General features: G+C 42.5%; 3 protein-coding genes across 6 annotated transcripts in view; all 3 read left to right on the top strand.

Annotated features, from left to right (window-relative positions):
- The window catches only part of adirf (adipogenesis regulatory factor), a 296,791-nt gene extending 282,122 nt beyond the window's left edge, over positions 1-14,669 (top strand). For 2 of the 3 annotated variants that reach the window (XM_079672414.1, XM_079672415.1), the window contains 3 exons: positions 13,255-13,557; positions 13,783-13,845; positions 14,309-14,669. In XM_079672414.1, coding sequence (XP_079528540.1) covers positions 13,479-13,557; positions 13,783-13,845; positions 14,309-14,412 — 246 coding nt within the window. In that variant the 5' untranslated portion in view covers positions 13,255-13,478 and the 3' untranslated portion in view covers positions 14,413-14,669. Of the gene's footprint in view, positions 1-13,254; positions 14,282-14,308 lie in introns of those variants that run through there. The other variant, XR_013806649.1, reaches the window with a different exon arrangement.
- On the top strand, positions 1,391-13,075 carry sncb (synuclein, beta). Of its 2 annotated transcripts, none has more exons than XM_079672417.1 (6): positions 1,391-1,537; positions 2,546-2,678; positions 6,315-6,344; positions 6,608-6,693; positions 10,669-10,755; positions 12,281-13,075. In XM_079672417.1, the coding sequence occupies exons 2-6, from the start codon at positions 2,558-2,560 to the stop codon at positions 12,290-12,292; spliced, it is 336 nt and encodes a 111-aa protein (XP_079528543.1). In that variant the 5' UTR covers positions 1,391-1,537; positions 2,546-2,557; the 3' UTR covers positions 12,293-13,075. The 2 variants fall into 2 exon arrangements, with proteins under 2 accessions (XP_079528543.1, XP_079528542.1); XM_079672416.1 differs by having other exon boundaries at positions 12,276-13,075.
- Positions 14,670-16,331: 1,662 nt separating the features above from the next.
- On the top strand, positions 16,332-19,670 carry gprin1 (G protein regulated inducer of neurite outgrowth 1). The gene is made up of 2 exons (XM_079671285.1): positions 16,332-18,431; positions 18,501-19,670. Exons 1-2 carry the CDS (start codon positions 16,407-16,409, stop codon positions 18,966-18,968), a joined length of 2,493 nt encoding a protein of 830 aa, XP_079527411.1. The 5' UTR covers positions 16,332-16,406; the 3' UTR covers positions 18,969-19,670.
- The last annotated feature ends 21 nt before the right edge of the window (positions 19,671-19,691 follow it).

Here is a 19,691-nt window from a genome sequence, read left to right as displayed (position 1 = left end):
ACTTTAATGATAAAAATCTATGCCGACCCAAAGGTACAACCTGCCTACTCATGCTTTCAGAAACCAGATGAGACAGGACAATTTCAGGAGAGGTAGTTATCTGGGATTTCCTCAAACTGGGAGGGGGGGTTGTGGGGAGAAAAAAATATTTCGCAATCACTCGCCCACTTTAACGAGGATTGCGTCACTGCATGTACGTCAGACACGGGGGAAAAGGGAGGGGGGTGGTCCACCGAGGCCGTAAATCAGCTTGGGGGGACGTGCACTCTCTAGAGACACCATCATTACTACAATTTAGTGTTTTTGATTCTTCTCTTGTTCTACTTTGGCCCGGTAGAGCATCGTGCCGTGATGGAATGTTCGATATTTTTCTAATGATATGATCTGAGCTCATCCTCTGCTCTGATTGGCTGATGGACGTTCGCTGCAGTCCATAATAAATACACCATAAACTCACGACGAGTTCGTGACCACATTCAATTAAATATGCCAAGCAGCTATTACCACGTGACTTATTAAGGACTAATATACAGCGTTCAAAATAAACGGACATTACACAATCCCTGCGGTAGGCTATTTTTGAATTGTTTAAGGTTCACAAATAATTATATCGACTGAGTTTCTACGTGTTTCGCTTTTCGAAGCTTTAATTAACCTCCTTGGTTGGTCAAAAAAATCAATATCCAGCTGCAGCAGCACCATGATGCCGAATCAATATACCCCTATCTCTTACACAAAATGGTATCACCCTCAGATCACACTCCTGCTCTACGCATGCCAGTTTTGGCACACTGCACAGGAGTGGGGTTTTAAACGTATTCCACCTCATGGCAGTCTTTGGACTACTTTATAAATAATATTTGACTCATTGGGGCAGTTAGAAAATGAAATGCAATGAATTACTTGAAATTAAACCTTTACTGTACGAGTGATTACATTGTTCTATTGAAAGGCAATAAACAGTGAAATAAATAAATAATAAATAGTGAAACAAGGGGTGGCAGTAGCAAACCAAAATGCAATGCTTTGCTACAATCCAAAATGGAGTCCACGAGTGAAGTAGGTCATTCAAAGTTTCTTCTAAAATGATGGTGTATTAAATCTATAAAATTAGGAGATAATAATTTCATCTGGAGTCCATATTATTGAACTCAGTGCCATTTATAGATAGTCAATTCATTATAATATTCCTATAGTCACATTATCATTTTATAACTATATTATATAATATGCTGTTGCAAGATATAACTGCTGCAATAGAAAAAGGGACAGAGGTGGTGTGGCTTTGCTAAGGTCATTTTTTGTGCTGGACCAGACATGGGTGATCAATATAGTGGAGGGAACCAGTGGAGATGGGAGGGGCTGGGAGAGGAGAGGGGTGGGGGCGTGTGATATTCTCCACCGTCCTGAGAAGGGGACGTCCCTGTTTTAGCAGATCAGCGCGAGGAAGGCCCACAGTGATCATCTGAGTATCTCCCATTTAGACGATAGTGCGACTGAATATTAAGAGGACAAGTCGACGGCTATTTGTAAATAGGTAAGGATTTTTTTTTTTCATTAATAGATTTATTTGTGTCATGTTTTTTAAACATATAGAGGTCACCACTATTTGAGGAGTATGCATGTGAGCGTCGTCATTTGAAGTCACAGGTTTGCAACAAGCTTGAAACAACTTTAAAAGCTCAGCACCATAAGTAATTTTTGAATAAATGATCGGACTTTGCGTTTATGATTATTGTCAAATCGTGTCTGGAAGGTAATGCAATGACAAAGAAATACATCCAGGCACGGTTGTAAACGCGAGAAATGGTCGACATCGGGATATTAAATGAATGTGACAATTAAAGGATTGACCTGAAGCAGCCAGCATGGGACTGTGGCAGAATCGGTGTGTAATGCAAGAATATAATTCGAGCTGTTAGACCGCAGCCTCGTCTGTTTTATTTAAATGTTTCCCCTGCGTGTGATCGGACCAGCTCAGATTACATCCACAATTCTACGTTAAAACTGTGATGCGCGTACATGTGATAGTGTGGATCGTGCCTCCCTTCCCCCAGCATCGGTGTGTAGCTTGTGAAATAATGCCACCTTCTAGTATAATATGATGTACAGTCCTTCAAAGGGCCTGCTCTTCTTCCTAGGCGCAGCCCAGCCTCCTCTCTCAGAGTAGCATTACACCCGTGCAATAATTAATGAGTGCCTCCACAATTAACCATTTCATTCAAATCTGTTTTTTTTCCTTTGAATATTTCATGCTTTGACGGGAATGTGAAAAGAAGAGTTGAATGCATGAGTGAACAGGGGTTTTACTATGAAGGCTGCACTGCAGTTGCCAGGCTCCACCAGAGGAGGCGCTGCTGCTTTCTTTAATATAACGTACAGTATAGTATAGTAGCCTGATATACATAGATGTTTGTAGAAATAGCTAGACATAATGAAGGTGGTATATATATAAGCTATTAAAGGCCACACATGCTCCAAAATAAAGTGAAATCACATGTGTACACAGCAGTGGTAGTGACTGACATCAGGTATCTCTTCACAGTTATCGGCCAAGATGGATGTGTTTATGAAGGGTTTGTCTAAAGCGAAGGAGGGGATGGCTGTGGCCGCAGAGAAGACCAAGGAAGGAGTTGCGGTTGCAGCTGAGAAGACTAAAGAAGGAGTCATGTTTGTAGGTAAGACGATCACAATCTTTCAGGAGGTTATTTAAGATGCAGAGCATTCACAGACACATAGTTCATCAGAATCTGGTTTAGTGCCAGGTTTTCATGTACAAGGGATTAGCTTTGGTGTACTGCTGGACAAATTAAAATAAAAGCAAATACAAATAAATATAAGAACAAATAAATAAAACATGAACAATGCATCTGAATTAGTATGCATTAGTTTGTGCGACTGCTCATGGTTTTCTTATATGCATGAGCAGCAAAAATCAGCAGAGAATATTTTAGAGTTTAACTCATGCATCATTTCCCAATGTCCTGAAACAAATAGTTACATTATACATATCACTTTTACTGACACAATCAATAGCAGGCATCTGTTTCCCTTAGGCTAATGCTTAGTTTAAATTCGTTATTAATCATCACAATACTTAGATGACATTATTACACCTTATTATTTTCCTTTTGATATCTACAGTTGTATTATCAGACTCAGTGTGTGCTCTACGTTTAAATGATGTGTTACGTTGTACAGCTTGATAAGTACAACTCAATACACATCTTTAAATTCACATTAGTTTATTATAGCAGCTATCATTAAATAAATAAAAATCAGCCTTCATGCAGTTTGTAATTTATAAGCAATTTTCCTTTTCACTATCTCCAGTAGTAGTTCTGAAAAAGGACGCCCTCTTTTATAAGGAGTGGTTCTGACGTGTATGATGCGATACCAGGCTCTGAATATCCTCGTGCCCTCTCGGCTGACTTGACTGTTCCCATCTTTTCCTGGCGATTGGAGCCTGGGTGGGGGTGGGGCTGCAGGAGGCGGTGAGCAGCTCTTCCCACATGCCGGTGCATTGAACGGCAGCAGATTGTAAAACAGACTCAGCCAGCGGTCACCTCCCGGAGATAAACAGACCAAAGGCTTCTGCTTTAACAAGATATCTGTAATGGACACCATCACAGATATCTTCGCACACAAGTGCCTCTCTTCTATGGATTTAAAAAAAACAAATACTCAAAATATTCTATTGTTATATAGGGCTGCACCTATTGATTTTTTTGTATTACCATTGATCAATCAGCCATATTTTTTCAACATTTATCATCTTGTCCATAAAATGTGCAAATATAGTAAAATTGTTCAAAACGATGTCTTGAATGTCCAATTGTGTCAGTTCAAAAGAAAAACTGAAAAATGCATGAGACTTTCATGAAACATTGAGTTGGTCACTATTTGGACGGATCACTAAGGCACCTTTTGGTTGCAGCTCTCTAAAACACATGGGACATAGAGGTGGAAAGAAAGATTTGCAAGCAGCTGGGTGGAGGTTTGATACAAAATGACAGAAACAGTGCTTACATCTTTTTGATCACCCTGTGGTCCAAATGAAATGTTGGGAAATGCTGGCTTACACAGTCAACATATTCCAGCTCTACGCTCCACTTGTAAAAGCTATGAATAATTTAAATATCAGTGTTGCAAGGTTATTCTTTAACCATGTTATTAACCAACATTGTAATGTCACACTAAGTAAGTAACTACAGATACGCTCATTGAATTCATTTTTTGAACACAATTCAAATGAAATATAACTTAGAGAACCTTAAAGGGATTCATTTAAATATTATTTTCATGATTACGTGATAAATCTTTTGGTTCGTAAAATGTCAGGAAATAGTGAAAATGGTCATCCCAATTTCCTAAAAGTTCGTGGTCATGTCTTCAGTTTTGTCCAACCAACATTCTAAACCTAAAGACTGTTCACAGTTTTAAAGAAAAAGAAAACGTTGTCATGTATCAGCTGCCTGGGACTACATCATGTTTTGGCATGTTGGTACATGTGTCATGTACCATATAACCATATAATAATCACTTGTTTAATAATATGTATTTAACATATAACTGTTTGCCTACACTGACAAACCCCATGTCATTTGTGATACAAAATGTATTCCGTATTGTCCAGCTCTGTTGGGGGAGGGAAAGTGACTCAGAGCATCCTGGAGCCTGCCAGCCATTACAGATATTTATTTATTTGTCAGTTTTTCAGCTTGTGTCAGGGGGCCAAATTTCCAGACCCCCCCTGCTGGTAGCTCTTCAGCCACCAGCTCGTAACATTGATTGGCTGGCAGTGTGCTTTGAGTGTATATAGAGGGACGTTGGGTATTCCAGGAAGGGTTATCAGATGTGTCTGCATTTAGATGAAATCCAATTACCCTACATATTTAGCACCGTGTCCCTGTCACTCATCACCAGAATCAAATCTTGGTGATCTGCAGTCGAAACACGTGCAGGTTCACTTTGGTGTCTCATAATTTAGCCTGTGGTACACAGAAAGGGAAAGGTGCATCTTTGATCCTCTGCGTGCTGCTCCGAGAGCATGGCGGTGCCCTAGAAAGCTCCCTATGATTCGCTTGAAGGCCCCTCTTGGAGGAGGGGTAGGAGTGATCTGATAGGCCTGTGGCCCACCTTTTGACAGCTGCTGCAGCCCGCCCACCCAGCTGAGCTGAGCAGCCGCCTGAGCGAGGCATGGAGAGGCGGAAATGAGAAAACCCTGCTTGTCATTTAATGTCACAACTGACAGCCTCTTTCTATGCTCTAATGACAGTCTCCGTGTATGACACACCCAAGAACAAGACTCAGCCTGCTATTTTCTAATCACACATGACCTACATACTACACACTACACTATTTCCATTTTAACTTCAGAACCTAATCGTATTGCAACTCATTTACTTACAAATAATCATTATATTGCGTATTTTATGTTTATTGAAGGAAGCTGTAACAGTCAGCATGGTCATGGTCATTTATGTCTAAAGGAGAATACGCTTCAAAATAGTCCTTTTGTAATTATAAATCCTTCTTAATTCTTACCTACGGCTATAATCCATTATCTGTTACCAGAGCAGATGCTTAAATGGATTTACATCTTAGGTGTATGTTTTGCTTTGAGACTCGCCTTTTGTAGTTATGGCTCTGTACTTCATCATCCTTTGGTCTGTCGTTGGTTGGCTTTTAAAGACCCTCAGGGAGCAATAAGGCATGTGACTGCTGCACAGTGGAGAGGACGTCAAGGCTGGAGTGGGCAGACCCAGTGGGATCGCAGTAGATTGCCCACATGTCTTGACAGCGTTCAGTGTAGATGGATGAGATATGCCACAGTTCAGAGAATCGATCAGTGGTTTTGGTTTCAGCCGGCCACAAAGTTTAATAACTCTTCAGAATAAAAGTACCCGGAAAGAACTGCAGCCATGATTGTTCTCTATTGCCTCTGGAGCTGTGACAAAACTGTGAACACTACATTGATATTGCATCACTTTGTATGAGAACTGATTTGTCGAGGCGTCACATTGGATGTAAATATATATTGGCAGACTCATTAATAATCCAAATAATCTTTTGCCGCTTTAAAGCTGCTTCTATTTCTGTAGCATCAGTGTGTTGTGAATCGTTTTGTCAGGTAGATGATATTCAAACCATCAAGATGGTACAAATTAAAGTTGGTCAAAAATATTTCCTTAGTTGTTAGATGCAGCCAAGGTTACATTTCCATACATATCTAGACACACAAAAGAAAACAAATCTTGAATTTCTTAAATGTAAAACAAATGCTAACATTCTCCTTGTTTTCATTCATTCAGGGAGCAAGGCCAAAGACAGCGTGGGCTCAGGTGAGTGTTCCCTCCCTTAGTCAAACCTTAACATCATCAATGTAGCAGGAATGCTTTCTTTACAGTGACCACACTCACTGCTAACTGGCTAAAGGCTCATTCATTGTGGTGATGTTTGTTTACTGACCACTCATATCATATGTGAGTGGTCATTATGTACAATCATCAATTGAGAAACAAAAGAGAGCAGACAAAATGTGCAGCCTTTTAATCTGCCTGCTGAATCTGTTGAGATGTTGATATTTGTGTGTCTCTGCCTGCAGTGGCTGAGAAGACCACTGGAGCCGTCGGGAACATGGTCGCTGCCACCGGCCTGGGGAGGAAGGACGAGTTCCCTGCTGACCTGAATGTATGTATGCCATTACAGCCCCATCAGCTCCCTACTAGCACACATCAGGAAGTGTGACACACTGTTCTAGTTGCTTCAGCTCCCATTATCAGACAAATTACTGTGTGCACCTCCACACCTTAAGGAAATCAGTCGGCCCTTTTCTTTCGCATTACATAGAAGTGATTGATAACCGCAATCCATATTTAAGAGCATTATATACCATGCAATTTTGGCCAGTATAGGGTTTTTTAAATGTAATTTGTGGAATGTGTACAACCAGAGCTGCAGACACATACACTTTTTACTCTCAATTAATGTTTAAAACTGTAAAAAGGCGCATTTCTATTTCATCTTTTCAGAGCGAAAACTGTCCAAATTGCTGGTTTTTTCCACAGTCCGAAAACGTAGATATGAGATAAGATGACAAATGAAAATCCTTACATTTAAGAAGATGAATGAACCAGTGAATGTTCCAGAACTCTCTCAGTGCTATCTAGTCATTTAGCCATTATTTTAGTTTTGATTTCATTGTGTCATTAATAGTTTGAATATTTTCGACTTTCTTGGAGGGTAGGATTGGGTAATGCTACACAATAAGGTTTTCAAAAACCCTTTTTTATCTTTACTCTCCAATTAAAGGTGGTATTATAGCTGCAAATATACTTAATACAACTGCAAAATGCTTTGAAAGACACTCGTTATAAAGGATTTTCCAGCAATATAATATTTAACTTCAAGAACATTTTGAAATTCACTAGACACAAAGAAATAAGCATAAGAGTTGAAAATGGAGGCAGCATATCCTGACTTTGAATCCCTAAAGAACTCCCACGGTGGTTGACTACAAACGGCCTTGCGTGTGCATGGTAACAATGCAGCAGCTTGCTGTTAATCTCTAATCAGGATATTTCTCTTTGTACACACGTGCCTGAGAATCAGCTAGAGAAAATAATAAATAAAACCTCCGTTGCAGATCCTAGCCTCACTAACAGTTGGCAACTGTTGTGTTCATTCTGGACATGGCTGTGTTTGTAGCGGAGCCAGATTTAGACAGCAGGGATAAACACGGCCTGATAAATATGCGTGTCACTTCGATACAGAGATACTGGCTTGTTTTATTCCTCTGCTGTCAGCACTGACTTTGCTGAACTTTCATTTTCTCACCAGAGAAAATATGATCATGTTTTTCTGCAAGTAAACTGCTGATTGACAGCTTTTATACCGTCAAAATAGAAACACATGCCACTGTGTAAAGGCTTTCTTTCATTGGAGGAAGCTTGAGCGATCCTGAGGATGTATTGCTTTTCCACACAACAATGAATCTCTGAGCTGCCTTCAGTCTTTAACATAGCCTATAGGCTCACTGCCTGTTTTATGTTCAGGTACTTTAAATGACCCTGAACCATCTCTCAGTGGGACTATCATCTTTCTACAGCACACAGCAGCTTCTCCATTATAGTAACCAGACCTCTACTAATGTCACCGCTCTCTGTCTCCTCTCAGATCAGGTTATACACACTTTGATCCGAGGAGAGAGGTGGAACGGATTTGACTTTCCACAAACATAGAACATTTAAAATATCTACATATAGCTCAGCCTGGAGATTGGAGTGATGGACACTTTTTTACCCGGCCGTGCGCTGTCAGCATGTTGACATTTTGCTTTGGCTATCAGACTGTCAGGGAAACATTGAGGTCCTCTAGCTGTCCAAAGCTTTCATCCCTCAGAGTTGGATCCTCTCCACTGACTCACTAATCTAGTACATCTGACAGCCTGCTCAGATATGCTTCTCAGAGGCACGACATGAGTGACAAACCACTCATTTCAACACGTAGATTGTTCAACTTTTGAACTTAATTGCTCCATGTGCAGTTACGTTAAGTTTTGTTCAGTTCTAACTTGTGTTGGGCTGTTCATTCGCTCTGTATGACTGTATCTTTCAGATGTATTTTAAGAAGAAGATTGCCAGTATGCTATATAAGTGCCAGTTTGCTGCATATAATAAATATTTCAAAAATGATTAGATATTTAGGAGACTTGGGCTAAATGGTTTCAATGTAAAGCTTATCTAGTCTCATCTCAATCCAAATGTGACCAATCAGACACAATAAGTCTTCACTGTGATCAAGTAAACAGTATTTTTCATGTTTACTCGAGGCGATGATCCGTCTGATTAGGTGTATCTTTACGGCTGTTTGCCATTGTGCAGCCTGTAAGACCATGATAATCGCGTTGGTGGGCTTGCATCTAAAACAGCAGCTTGAAACAGTTCACAGGATTACAATTTGCTCTCCCTTCCTGACCTAATTGACTTGATTAGTACTGCGTTTAAAAATAAGTGCTTGGTGACCCACTAGCTTTGTTTTAAGGGCTCGTAGTAGCAGGTGCAGCGATGATGGCGCGCTGTCTGCTTCAGAGAGCTCTCAGGAGGAGATGCTCACAGGATAGATGTCAATCAATACCAGTATCTCTTTGAATTAGAGCCGACGAAAGGTCCACCAATCGATTAGTGGATCATAAGTAATCAAATCTATTTTGTGAACTAATTAGTCATTTGAATTGATATATCATAATCATATTGAATGTCTTAGTGTTTTGAACTGCCAAAACAAGACAACTGGGACGTTACATTTCCATTCTCTTTTGGACAAACAATTATTGATTAATGTTGAATAAAATCTATATTTAAATCAATAATGAAAAAAAGCATTAGCTAAAAACCTACTTTGAATATTAAACAATAAAACTGGTGGTATCCTTTTTTTCCGTTTTGTTAATGAAACCACTAAAGACCATAACAATGAATTGATCTTACCTGATAATATTACTCCTCTGTGCCACCATTTTGATATGAAAGCCGTCATCGAGGCACACCACTGCATTAGGAGCTATAGTCCTTTATAATAACGAACAGGCCACTTAAGTTATTTTGAATCAACCACTATGGTCTGGCTGCTGCTACTCTCCAGAGCATCAAGTGTGTAAAACCCACAGCTGAAAAGACTCTCCTGTTTGAGTCATGTTTACTGAAAACCACAGTGCCCGGCCGTTTTAGAAAACCATTCATCCTTTATAGAAAAAGTTGCCTATACATCTGTAAGCCATTTATAGAAATGGATGTGTTCTGTTAACCTAAATCTGCTTTTTGCTGAGTGCCATAGACTGAATAGGTGAGAGAAGTAATGAGAGACTAATGCGCTGCTGATTCTTCCCTAGCCCCAGTTGTTGCCCCTCATCCATTACCATTGTGTTATTCATCACAGAGCTAAGCGATAGATTTCACAAACAATAAACAACCATCACAGGGGGCCGGGAGTCGACAGCCATGGTTGGAGCTCTGTGAGACTGTACTGTGTTTGATCTAAATGTCATTTGCTAGCATGCTCACGATGACCATGGTAACTGACGAAGGGAAGGTGTAATGTTCACCATGTTTGCCGTCTTATTATAGGACCTCATGATAGTGCTATATGAAAGGTCATGGGAATATCCAAAGTTATAACAGTTCATCCTCTGTGGAACATTACATCTCATGTCAATCCATCCAGCAGTCATCAAGATATCTCAGGCTGGACAAATGCTCTCAAGGTCATTTAACAACACTTATAACACCTTTTCCAGAAGCATCTTATTATCATCTTACTGAAAACGAATCAAACTAAAATGTATCTAACAATGACAGATGACTCACAAATTTGGATATTTAAATAACCTTTCGTTATTTTGACATTTCATACAACATAAAAAAAGAGATTTCTTTTTTAACAAGCGGAACATTTTTTATAAAAATGCTTTTCTGTCTCTGTGGATTTAGAAAGTGATAATGTTTGTTAAACCACTTTCTGGGTTTTTCCAATATGCCGTATTTACACACATTCAAACATTCGGACACGCGGATCTGTGTCTTGAATTGAAAGATGTGATCACACATAGCTGCTTCTGCTCTGTGGAGATTGTCCTTCTTCATCTTCCTCCTATCTGTGTGTCTGCAGCCTGAGGAGTACGGGCAGGAGGCCATGGAGGGCCAGGGCGAGGGGATGCTGCAGCCAGAAGGGGAGACATATGATGACTCCCAGCAGGTAACAACACGACTCACAGCTCAAACGTGTCTCTGCCATACCACACATCATCCCCTGTCTCTTTATGACAATGGAACCATTGCTTTATCGTAAATAGCTTTATTATATGTCCAACCTGAAAGCCATAGTAGATCTGTGTTCACCACTCCTGCTTGGTTACACATTCGAGCTGTAATACATTTCAAAAGCACTTCACACTTGGCCCCCCCCCACCCCACTTGTGTCCCACACAAATACTACAGCTCACACTGAGGTCATTGTTCTTTCCCTGGAAATATGAAAACAAGCCAGTGCCACATAGCGAGTCAAGAGAGTATGGCACCACCTACCTACACTGAACTGTGTGTGTGTGTGTGTGTGTGTGTGTGTGTGTGTGTGTGTGTGTGTGTGTGTGTGTGTGTGTGTGTGTGTGTGTGTGTGTGTGTGTGTGTGTGTGTGTGTGTGTGTGTGTGTGTGTGTGTGTGTGTGTGTGTGTGTGTGTGTGTGTGTGTGTGTGTGTGTGTGTGTGTGTGTGTGTGTGTGTGTGTGTGTGTGTGTCACAAATGGCTATTTTGGGAATGTAGAGGTCATTTGGGAAGACAAACTGTGCAAAAACATTTGCTTTTGATACAGATTTAAGAGTAAATACAATTATCACACAATGAACATTATATTCTTATATTAAATGTATATTGTCAATTGTATATTTCATGATTAAAATAGACTGAAATTGTCTTGTTTTTAGCTTTAAAACGGTTATATTCTCAGTGAATATTATAATATTCAGACATAGGAAGATTTTATGAGATTTTGCACAATATTTAATTTGTTTTCAATGTATTCAGTGCATTATGTCAGATGTTCCCTCAGTGGATTATTGCATTCCTCAGTTAAAGGAATGAAACCTGGATATTCTCAGAGATGTAAATTAAAAGTGAATTTCTAAGAGGCAGTAGCTGGTGTCCCTGCTCCATCTCTCTCCTCTCCTCCGCATCGCTTTCCCCTCCCCCACCCTCCACACCAGAAATGTACGAGCTCTGCCTGAATGGGTGTGGTGATGACGCTGACTGCCTCAGTGCATTGTGGGTAATGTCAGGGTCTCCCTGCCTGCATTGCTCTGAATATGGAGTGCTGCAGAGTGAGCCCAGCCCTCATAGGGGGGGTTTGGAGAAAATTGTCTGTCTCATTCAGCATCACTTTTGGTTTTGTGAATTCATCAGATGACCTAATACAAATTCCTGGAGGCTGTGTTTTATGGTCATGTGCGTGTAGGAGGCGTGTGCAGAGTTACAAGGAGGCTGGTAATGTGCTCACGACTCGTCCTTCAGCTGGCGCAGCGATGTGCTGCCCTCTGCAGGCGGAGAGAGACTCTCAGACAGCACACAGCTGAGATAGACATCACTACCTTTAGTGGAGCGGCTCTGACAATAACCACTCTGTCATAGTTATTATTTATAAACCCATTTCAATTCATATATTAGAGTCTTGGTGTTGAATTTAACCTGCTGCCTGTCTCTTAAAATCAGTTCTTCTTTCCCCAGGGAAGCCAGGACTATGAGCCAGAGGCGTAAAAGCACCAGTCCAAGCCACCAACAAACCAGCAGCACAATAATACTTCTAATAATAAAAAGGACAAATGCTGAAACTATTACAATTATACCCCTGTTGCAAAAAAACACAAAAACACAAGCATTCCCATTGAAAAATGTTCTTCCTTCAAGACAAATCTTTTATTATTATATATTGTAAATGTCATGTTATTAATGTAATGTGTTGGGTGTAAGTATTTATTGAGATGTAGGATGTGTCCTCTCGGTCTCATTTCCTTGACTCCCTCCCAATGAAATGAGACCGGAGCCGGGGCTTGTGACTTTGTACTTGTGTGTATCTGTATTTAGAAACGTGCAATAGATGTTCATCATCTTCCAATGAGACATTGGGAGTGGAAAATATGAAATATGTCCGGTTGCAAGCAGATATGAAAAACAATAATATGAGTGTCGACAATGCCTGTTTGTGGGTTCTTTCCTTTCCTTTTTTCATTTCTTTGGACATTTCTTTCAACTTTTTTGAAGTAAGAGTTTTTTACATTGTATCTTTATAGTTGCTTGTGAAATCATTCCAGTAAATCTGTTAGAAATTGACAGAGTATACATGTTTGTGTGTGTGCGTGTGTTTGCGTGTACTGAAGATTTTAACAAGTTAAAGTCAATATATTATGTCTTGAAATCATAATGGTTGTCATATCAATACGTGCTTTAATCTGCAGGACTTGTCAATATAAAGGTTTATGTGTTAAGCCAGACATACATTCCTCTGTAAATAAAAAGTAAAAAAGAAACCGTGTTAGTGTCGTGTGATAATGTTTAAACTCCCTTTTGGCATTGATCGTTCATTAGATTTTGAGCCTCTTGTAATTCAGTTGTATTTTCTGCCTGTTGGTCTGAATGAGGATCTATTATGCACCGTCCTCACATGTGTCCCTTTTTTGCTCACTCTAGTCTGGGGGTTTGATTACAGGATGTGTAAAATCTGCTGAGCGGGCTCATGCCCTTGGATGGATTCTGCCACAGTTGGGATCCCAGTCTCGCCCGGCCTCTTTTGGGGGGGTTTTGTTTGGGTTAATCCGGCTGGAACGTGCAGGCTCGGGGGTGTCGGGCTCGAACTGAGAGTACTAAACAGCCTCTGCTGCCGCTCTCCGCTCAGACCAAAGTGAGGAGGCTGCAGGGACAAAGACCGGCGCCATGGCCTCGTTCAAGAAGTCCTTTGAGAGCCTGAAAGGCACGAGCCACTCGGCCACCAAGGCAGTCACAGATACTGCAGGTACAGAGCCACTGCTGTGACATGACACTGGGCCAGTGTGAGGTCTGGTGGACAGAGAAAAGGCTATTTTTCTCTTGGTTAAAAAAGAGCTACTTGATTGCAATTATTCCAATAAATGTCCTTGATTTTTTGTCTTTAAGTTGTAAATGACTTGGAGCGTAAATAATGTATGAGTTTGTTTCCTCCTGAGGTCCACCACTGTAAGTCTCTGTCCTGTGTTTGCAGTGCAAGCAGCTCAGGAGGCCGTGCAGCAGGTGGCAGAGTCCTCCAAAGAAACAGCCAGCACAGGTAAAGTGATCACACCCCCTCTCTGAAGCTTTATGGCGTGATAATGGTTATTACTCTGAGCAGACACAAGTTAGAGTCCAGTACAAGCTGTCAGAAGATACAAGAAGTTTGATCCCACATTATGGTCGATGTAGGATAAGACACTGAAGTCACCTATTTGGTTGTGTAACACTGTGTGTGTTTCATCGCTATGGAAATACATGTTCATTCAAATGTAGCTCTGTTCAAATTCATTTTAGAGACAAAATATTGCAGGAATAGAATGATAACCTAATATATATATTTTTTTGGAGATGAGCTTTTTATATGCAAATAAATATATAGTTATGCTCACAAGTTTGCATGTGAGTTTATTAAAAAAGTTTGATTGTCTTAATCAAATTCTGCAAACCTTAGCCTAATTCTGATGATGTGTGGTTTAGCTTCCTGAATGTTTCTCCTCTGCTTCACTCTGACTCTGAAGCTGCTGTTGAAGCTGGCAGACAGACGCAGGTCGCCATAGGGAAAGCTGCGGACAAGGCAACGGACACCATCAAGGAGTTCGGACAGAAACTGGAGACCAAATGAACCTTGAAAAGAAGAAATTCTAGCTGGAGCCAAGTTGTCTGTACATCCATTTTAGATGAAGAAGTAATACTGCCAGGTTGGATTATATATATATATGTTTATACTGTATATATATATATATCCAACAGCTATGACTTCAAAGGAAATCTTCATGAATTGTCTCTTTATTTATTTTTCTCCTCTCACATTTTTCCATTTGTGTTTCTTGCATGTTGTAGTTTTCATTAAATGTGCTTATTTTGGGAAATAAAAACAGATACCAACTCAGGTTTCTTTCTTTTAACTGTGATTTCCTGGCTCCTACAGTAGACACTATTACCGTGTCTGTGCTGCTTCCTGTTTTCGCTCTCTAACACGGCCATTATTACCAACACATTGCTGAGAATGTGGCCTTTGGCAGGCTGATGGCTCCTGATGAGAATATGATCAAGGCTGTCCACCTCGGCCCTCAGCAGCACACCTCCCTGCATCACACTACGTGGTTGCTAGGCAACAGCACTCTGTGGCGGCCAGGGATTGGTGGAGGCCTTTGAATTAAATGTGAGACTGCTCCTGTCAGCACACACTGCTCCTGCAAACCTGCAGCACACCATTACAGTGAAATGAAGACGGGGAGGATTGTTAAAAAATGAAAGATAAATGTTAATGTCCTCGGTTGCACACAATTACCCGATGTGAGCAGAATCTCTGAGATATATCCACGTCACAGAGCGGAGAGGTTGGAGGGATCAGTGTGAAAGACGTGGTGGTTTATAAGTGTGTGTGTGTGTGTGTGGGAGGTGCAGCTCTTCTTCCTCCAGGCTCCTTCAGCTGATATCCCCCGCTGCCTTTCATCTACGCTCACTGTTGCAGCTTACATTTACTAATATTCCACATTTCAAGTATTTACATTGCTTTTCTGAGTCCATTCACTGGCTTGTAATGATCTGCATCCACCAAACTCTTTTTGCTGCTTTTTACTACAATACAAAAAAAGGTGTCTTTCACAGACACACAGATCTATCTTTCCTAAAAGCAGCAATTCATTATAAGAGGATAAATCCCTCTTGCGCCTACTTCGCCCTCCCTCCCTCGTCTGTAGTAACAGCAGAGCTATTAATCCAAATGTTGCTTCTTCTTTTTTAAGTTTGCTAACTCACAGGTTTATCCCTGCACACAGTTTTCCATTGTGTTGCTATGAGAACCTTGAGTTAATTACTATGATTTAGTGATGATTAGAGAGCTGAACGGAGATTTTGTCATTACATTACCACTCACTGCCAGAACCCGACCGTGGTTTCCAGGGAAACTGGAAAATGTGAAGCTTTTCAATAGAGGCAGCCCGAGCTTAAAGAGCGAGGATTGCCTAAGATAGATTCTTCTGGAGACAAACCTGGAGCCACTGCAAACACTTTCAATCAACAGGGGAGAAGCACAGACAGATGTGCGGCTCGATCAGCGCTGAGATTTTGTGATTTTACCCAGATGTGAGGGAGAGTGATGGAGAGACTTCAGTCTGACTTGGACTGCTGAGGTATGTTTGTCACTCGTGATGTCCTGCAGTTTGTTTTAATCCTGTTAGTCTTCATAGTTTACAAAAATAACAAATGCTCTGGATTCCTGTGCATGTCTTTATTGCTTTTATTATATTTCAGGTTAAAAATAAACTTAAATATGAGCTATCATGTGACGTTTTAAAGGTAGAAAGACACAGTCTGATATATCATCCAACTGTAAAATGTTCAAAAGAATATCTAACATATTAAATGCTGTTTATTAATAGTAAATATTCCACTACAGTGTCTTATAATACAAATAAACCATGTGAATTATTTCATCGAACGCTAGCAATAATGTTACTTCTTTTTTAGTTTTCATACTTGACATAGATATTGCATGAGATATTTTTCTTAAGAAAAAAAATCCTTCATTGTGTCCTCCACTTGTTGTTATAGTTACATTTTTGTCTTACTGTGTGTGCTGTGTTGTGCTCCGCAGGTGCTTCCACCACTTTAATGCAGAGACAAATGGGAAGTCTGAAGGAGGAGATGAGAGGTCTCAGAGAGGACCAGAAGCCGTGCGAGAAGGAGGATGGAGAGCGTCCACGCGGCTCAGATGGCGGCACTGAGCCTGAGGGACCTCAGACAACCACGAGTGAAGAGTCAACAACTCATCAGCCAAAACTTCCCATGAACGAAAGAAACGTTGAGGAGAGGGACACAAATGCCAAATCCAAAGATCAAGAGCTTTCAGATGGAGGTGTTGTCAAAGACTCAATGCAGACGAACACCATCCCTCTGACACAACAGCCTGAAGATGATAAAACATCAACTGAACATAGCGACACAACAATCTCTCAGAAGTTCCAAAGTGCTGGAGGTGGGGGGATTCAGGAGGAGACATCTAAGGATCAAAACGTGGGTCCTGACAGAGAAAAGGTGGCAGATATTGAGAATATATCGGTGCCTGTGCCAGTGACTCCGGGCCCTTCAGACCCTCGGTCCCCCGCTCCCCTCGGCCAACAGCACATGCGCACACAGGTCAGCCTGGAGGTGGTCCAGTGCCGCTCCGCAGCCACCAGCCCCATGACCCCCCCTGAAGACGGCCAGTCCTTCTTCTTCCCTAGCTCCTTTGGGAAGCTGGGAGCTGTGGGCGCTGAGCTTCAGGTGGGGCAGCGGGTGGAGTTGTGCTCTGTGGCCACATCCCCCATGACCCCAAAGACGCCCTCCACCACGGCTTTTCCAGAGCTGATCGGGAGGGAGACGGTGCAGAAAGATCAGAACGAGAAAAAGGTGCAAAGCGAGAGTGGCCAAGAGTGTTTCCCCACGACACAAAGTCTGGAAGAGGCTGAGTCAGAGATAACTGGAGCTCTGCAGGAGCAGAGAGAGAGCGCCGGGTTGTCGGTTTCACAAGTAACTATGGAGGATAGAAAACAGCAGTGTAAACAGCAGAGGATGGGAAGTATGGATCAAGACATTACAATCCTGGTGACCCACTATGGCAACAATGAGGGGGAAGAGGAGGAGAAGGCCGAGTCATCTTGTTATCCCATTGAGACAGAGATGGTCAAAATAGACGAATTTGAGGAGGAGCGAGAAAACGACGGTGATTTAAAGGGTCAACAAAAGCAAATGGAAGAAACCTGCGTTACTACATGCGCAGTTCCAAAAACAGACGTGACAGCTGAACATTCAGAGGTGGAGGAAAACAAAGGTGCATGTGGAGAGTTGAGAGGAGAGACAAAGCCTCCTGTCCCTGAATCTCCTGCTCCCTTCGGCCGCCACAACATCCGCACCCAGGTCAGCCTGGAGGTGGTGCAGTGCCAGTCTGTGGCCACCAGCCCCATGACCCCTCCTGAAGGGGACCGGGCCTTCTTCTTCCCTAGCCCTTTGGGGAAGAGTGAAGGTGTAGGCACCGGGACTGAAGAGGCGGAGCTCCGTCAGCCGGTGGAGTATCACTCCGTGGCCACAGCACCTATGACCCCCAGAACACCGACCACCATGAGCTTTCCTGAGATCAGGAAGGATGCAAGCGTTGAGAAGATAGTGGAGGTCAAAGAGGAGGTGGTGGTGGTGGAGGACAAAGTGGAGGTGGTGGTTGAGGACAAAGTGGAGGTGCTGGTGGTGGAGGACAAAGTGGAGGTGCTGGTGGTGGAGGACAAAGTGGAGGTGCTGGTGGTGGAGGACAAAGTGGAGGTGCTGGTGGTGGAGGACAAAGTGGAGGTGCTGGTGGTGGAGGACAAAGTGGAGGTGGTGGTGGAGGACAAAGAGAAGGTGGTGGTGGAGGTCAAAGAGAAGGTGGTGGTGGAGGTCAAAGAGGAGGTGGTGGAGGTCAAAGAGGAGGTGGTGGAGGTCAAAGAGGAGGTGGTGGTGGAGGACAAAAAGGAGGTGGTGGTGGTGGAGGTCAAAGAGGAGGTGCTTGTCAAAGAGGAGGTGGCTGTCAAAGTGGAGGTGGTGGTCAAAGAGAAGGTGGTGGTCAAAGAGGAGGTGGTGGTGGAAGACAAAAAGGAGGTGGTGGTGGAGGAAAAAGAGGAGGTGGAGGTCAAAGAGGAGGTGGAGGTCAAAGAGGAGGTGGAGGTGGAGGACAAAAAGGAGGTGGTGGTCAACAAGGAGGTGGAGGATACAAAGGAGGATAAAGCAAGCGCAGGGAAACAGGTGGAGGCAGCTGAAGAGGACACAAAGGAGGAGGAGAATGGTGAAGAGCAAAGTGAGGAGCCGGTGCAGGAGGTGAGCTGGGATGAGAAAGGGATGACGTGGGAGGTGTACGGGGCCGTGGTGGAGGTGGCTGTGCTGGGATCAGCCATCCAGAAACACCTGGAGAAACAGGTGAAGAAGCAGAAGCCCTCCATGCCTCCCCCTCCTCCGCTCAACCCCTCAGCAGTGCCCCTCTCTCCAGAGTCCATCCGGGGGGGTTCTGGATCTGGTTCGGGGTCAGGTTCTGGTTCGGGTAAGGGTCGGGCGGGGAAGAGGGGAGAGCAGGGTGGAGGGGTGAGCCGACGCAGAAGAAACCCCTTCCGCCTGCTGATGGAGAACATGCAGCAGCCACACTGCTGCTCCAGAGCTCACACTGCTGAGTGACACGGGATCCTGAGGAGAAAACAACAGCTGTTCGGAGGGAGAAAACGACCTGTGCTGAAAATAAAGCACGATGCCCGGCGTCTGTGATACACTGATTTCCATCAACGTGACATTGCCTTGAGAGTGTGACAAGCAAATCAACCCCTACACGAGACAAAGAAGCACAAAAGCATCTAAGACTTCTACCAGGGGGCTCTGAGGATCCGCCAGTTCCTTTTTTTGTTCGGGGTTTCCATGTTGGGAGAAATGAGGATGACCTATTTTCCTCCTTTGTTTTTCACCCACATCATTCAATTGTCCACCGAGCCATTTTAGCTGCTGATGCTTTTTTTTTTGTTCCTCAGACAATATGAAGCCATGGCAATGCTTCTCTGCTTACAAGCCTAACACAGCTCTGATGGAGATACAGGACAGAAGACAGACAGTGACCGTTTCTCATTGTTATTTATGAATGTGTGGTCAGTAGCCACAGCCTGAGGGCCATTTTGCAGCCATTTTTTTCTCGAATGTATGGAAGTTGAAAAACAATCTCATTATTGCCTTGATGTGTGGGAGAGAGGCTTTTGTCCGTCTTTAATCTGCTTTTAGATTTGGCTTGCTGCTTTGACTTGTTTGTTTTGTGAAAACTATAAAAACTGTACAAATGCCGAGCACAATCAACACCTGATATGAGGGTATTTTTAAACATTGCTACTTAATGTATTTTAACACTGTGTTTAGTGA

Source organism: Notothenia rossii, assembly GCF_949606895.1.
Source record: "Notothenia rossii genome assembly, chromosome: 3".
Taxonomy (NCBI): Eukaryota; Metazoa; Chordata; class Actinopteri; order Perciformes; family Nototheniidae; genus Notothenia; species Notothenia rossii.
This window is presented reverse-complemented; position numbering and strand designations above follow the sequence as displayed.

What these genes read in the sequence shown, in the direction of transcription:
- sncb (XM_079672416.1), top strand. Translation starts at nt 2,558, where the DNA reads ATGGATGTGTTTATGAAGGGTTTGTCTAAAGCGAAGGAGGGGATGGCT. An exon ending in CAAAGACAGCGTGGGCTCAG is followed by an intron (nt 6,345 to 6,607) that starts GTGAGTGTTCCC and finishes CTCTGCCTGCAG; the next exon opens with TGGCTGAGAAGACCACTGGA. An exon ending in AGTTCCCTGCTGACCTGAAT is followed by an intron (nt 6,694 to 10,668) that starts GTATGTATGCCA and finishes GTGTGTCTGCAG; the next exon opens with CCTGAGGAGTACGGGCAGGA.
- gprin1 (XM_079671285.1), top strand. Translation starts at nt 16,407, where the DNA reads ATGCAGAGACAAATGGGAAGTCTGAAGGAGGAGATGAGAGGTCTCAGA. An exon ending in AGGAAAAAGAGGAGGTGGAG is followed by an intron (nt 18,432 to 18,500) that starts GTCAAAGAGGAG and finishes GTGGTCAACAAG; the next exon opens with GAGGTGGAGGATACAAAGGA.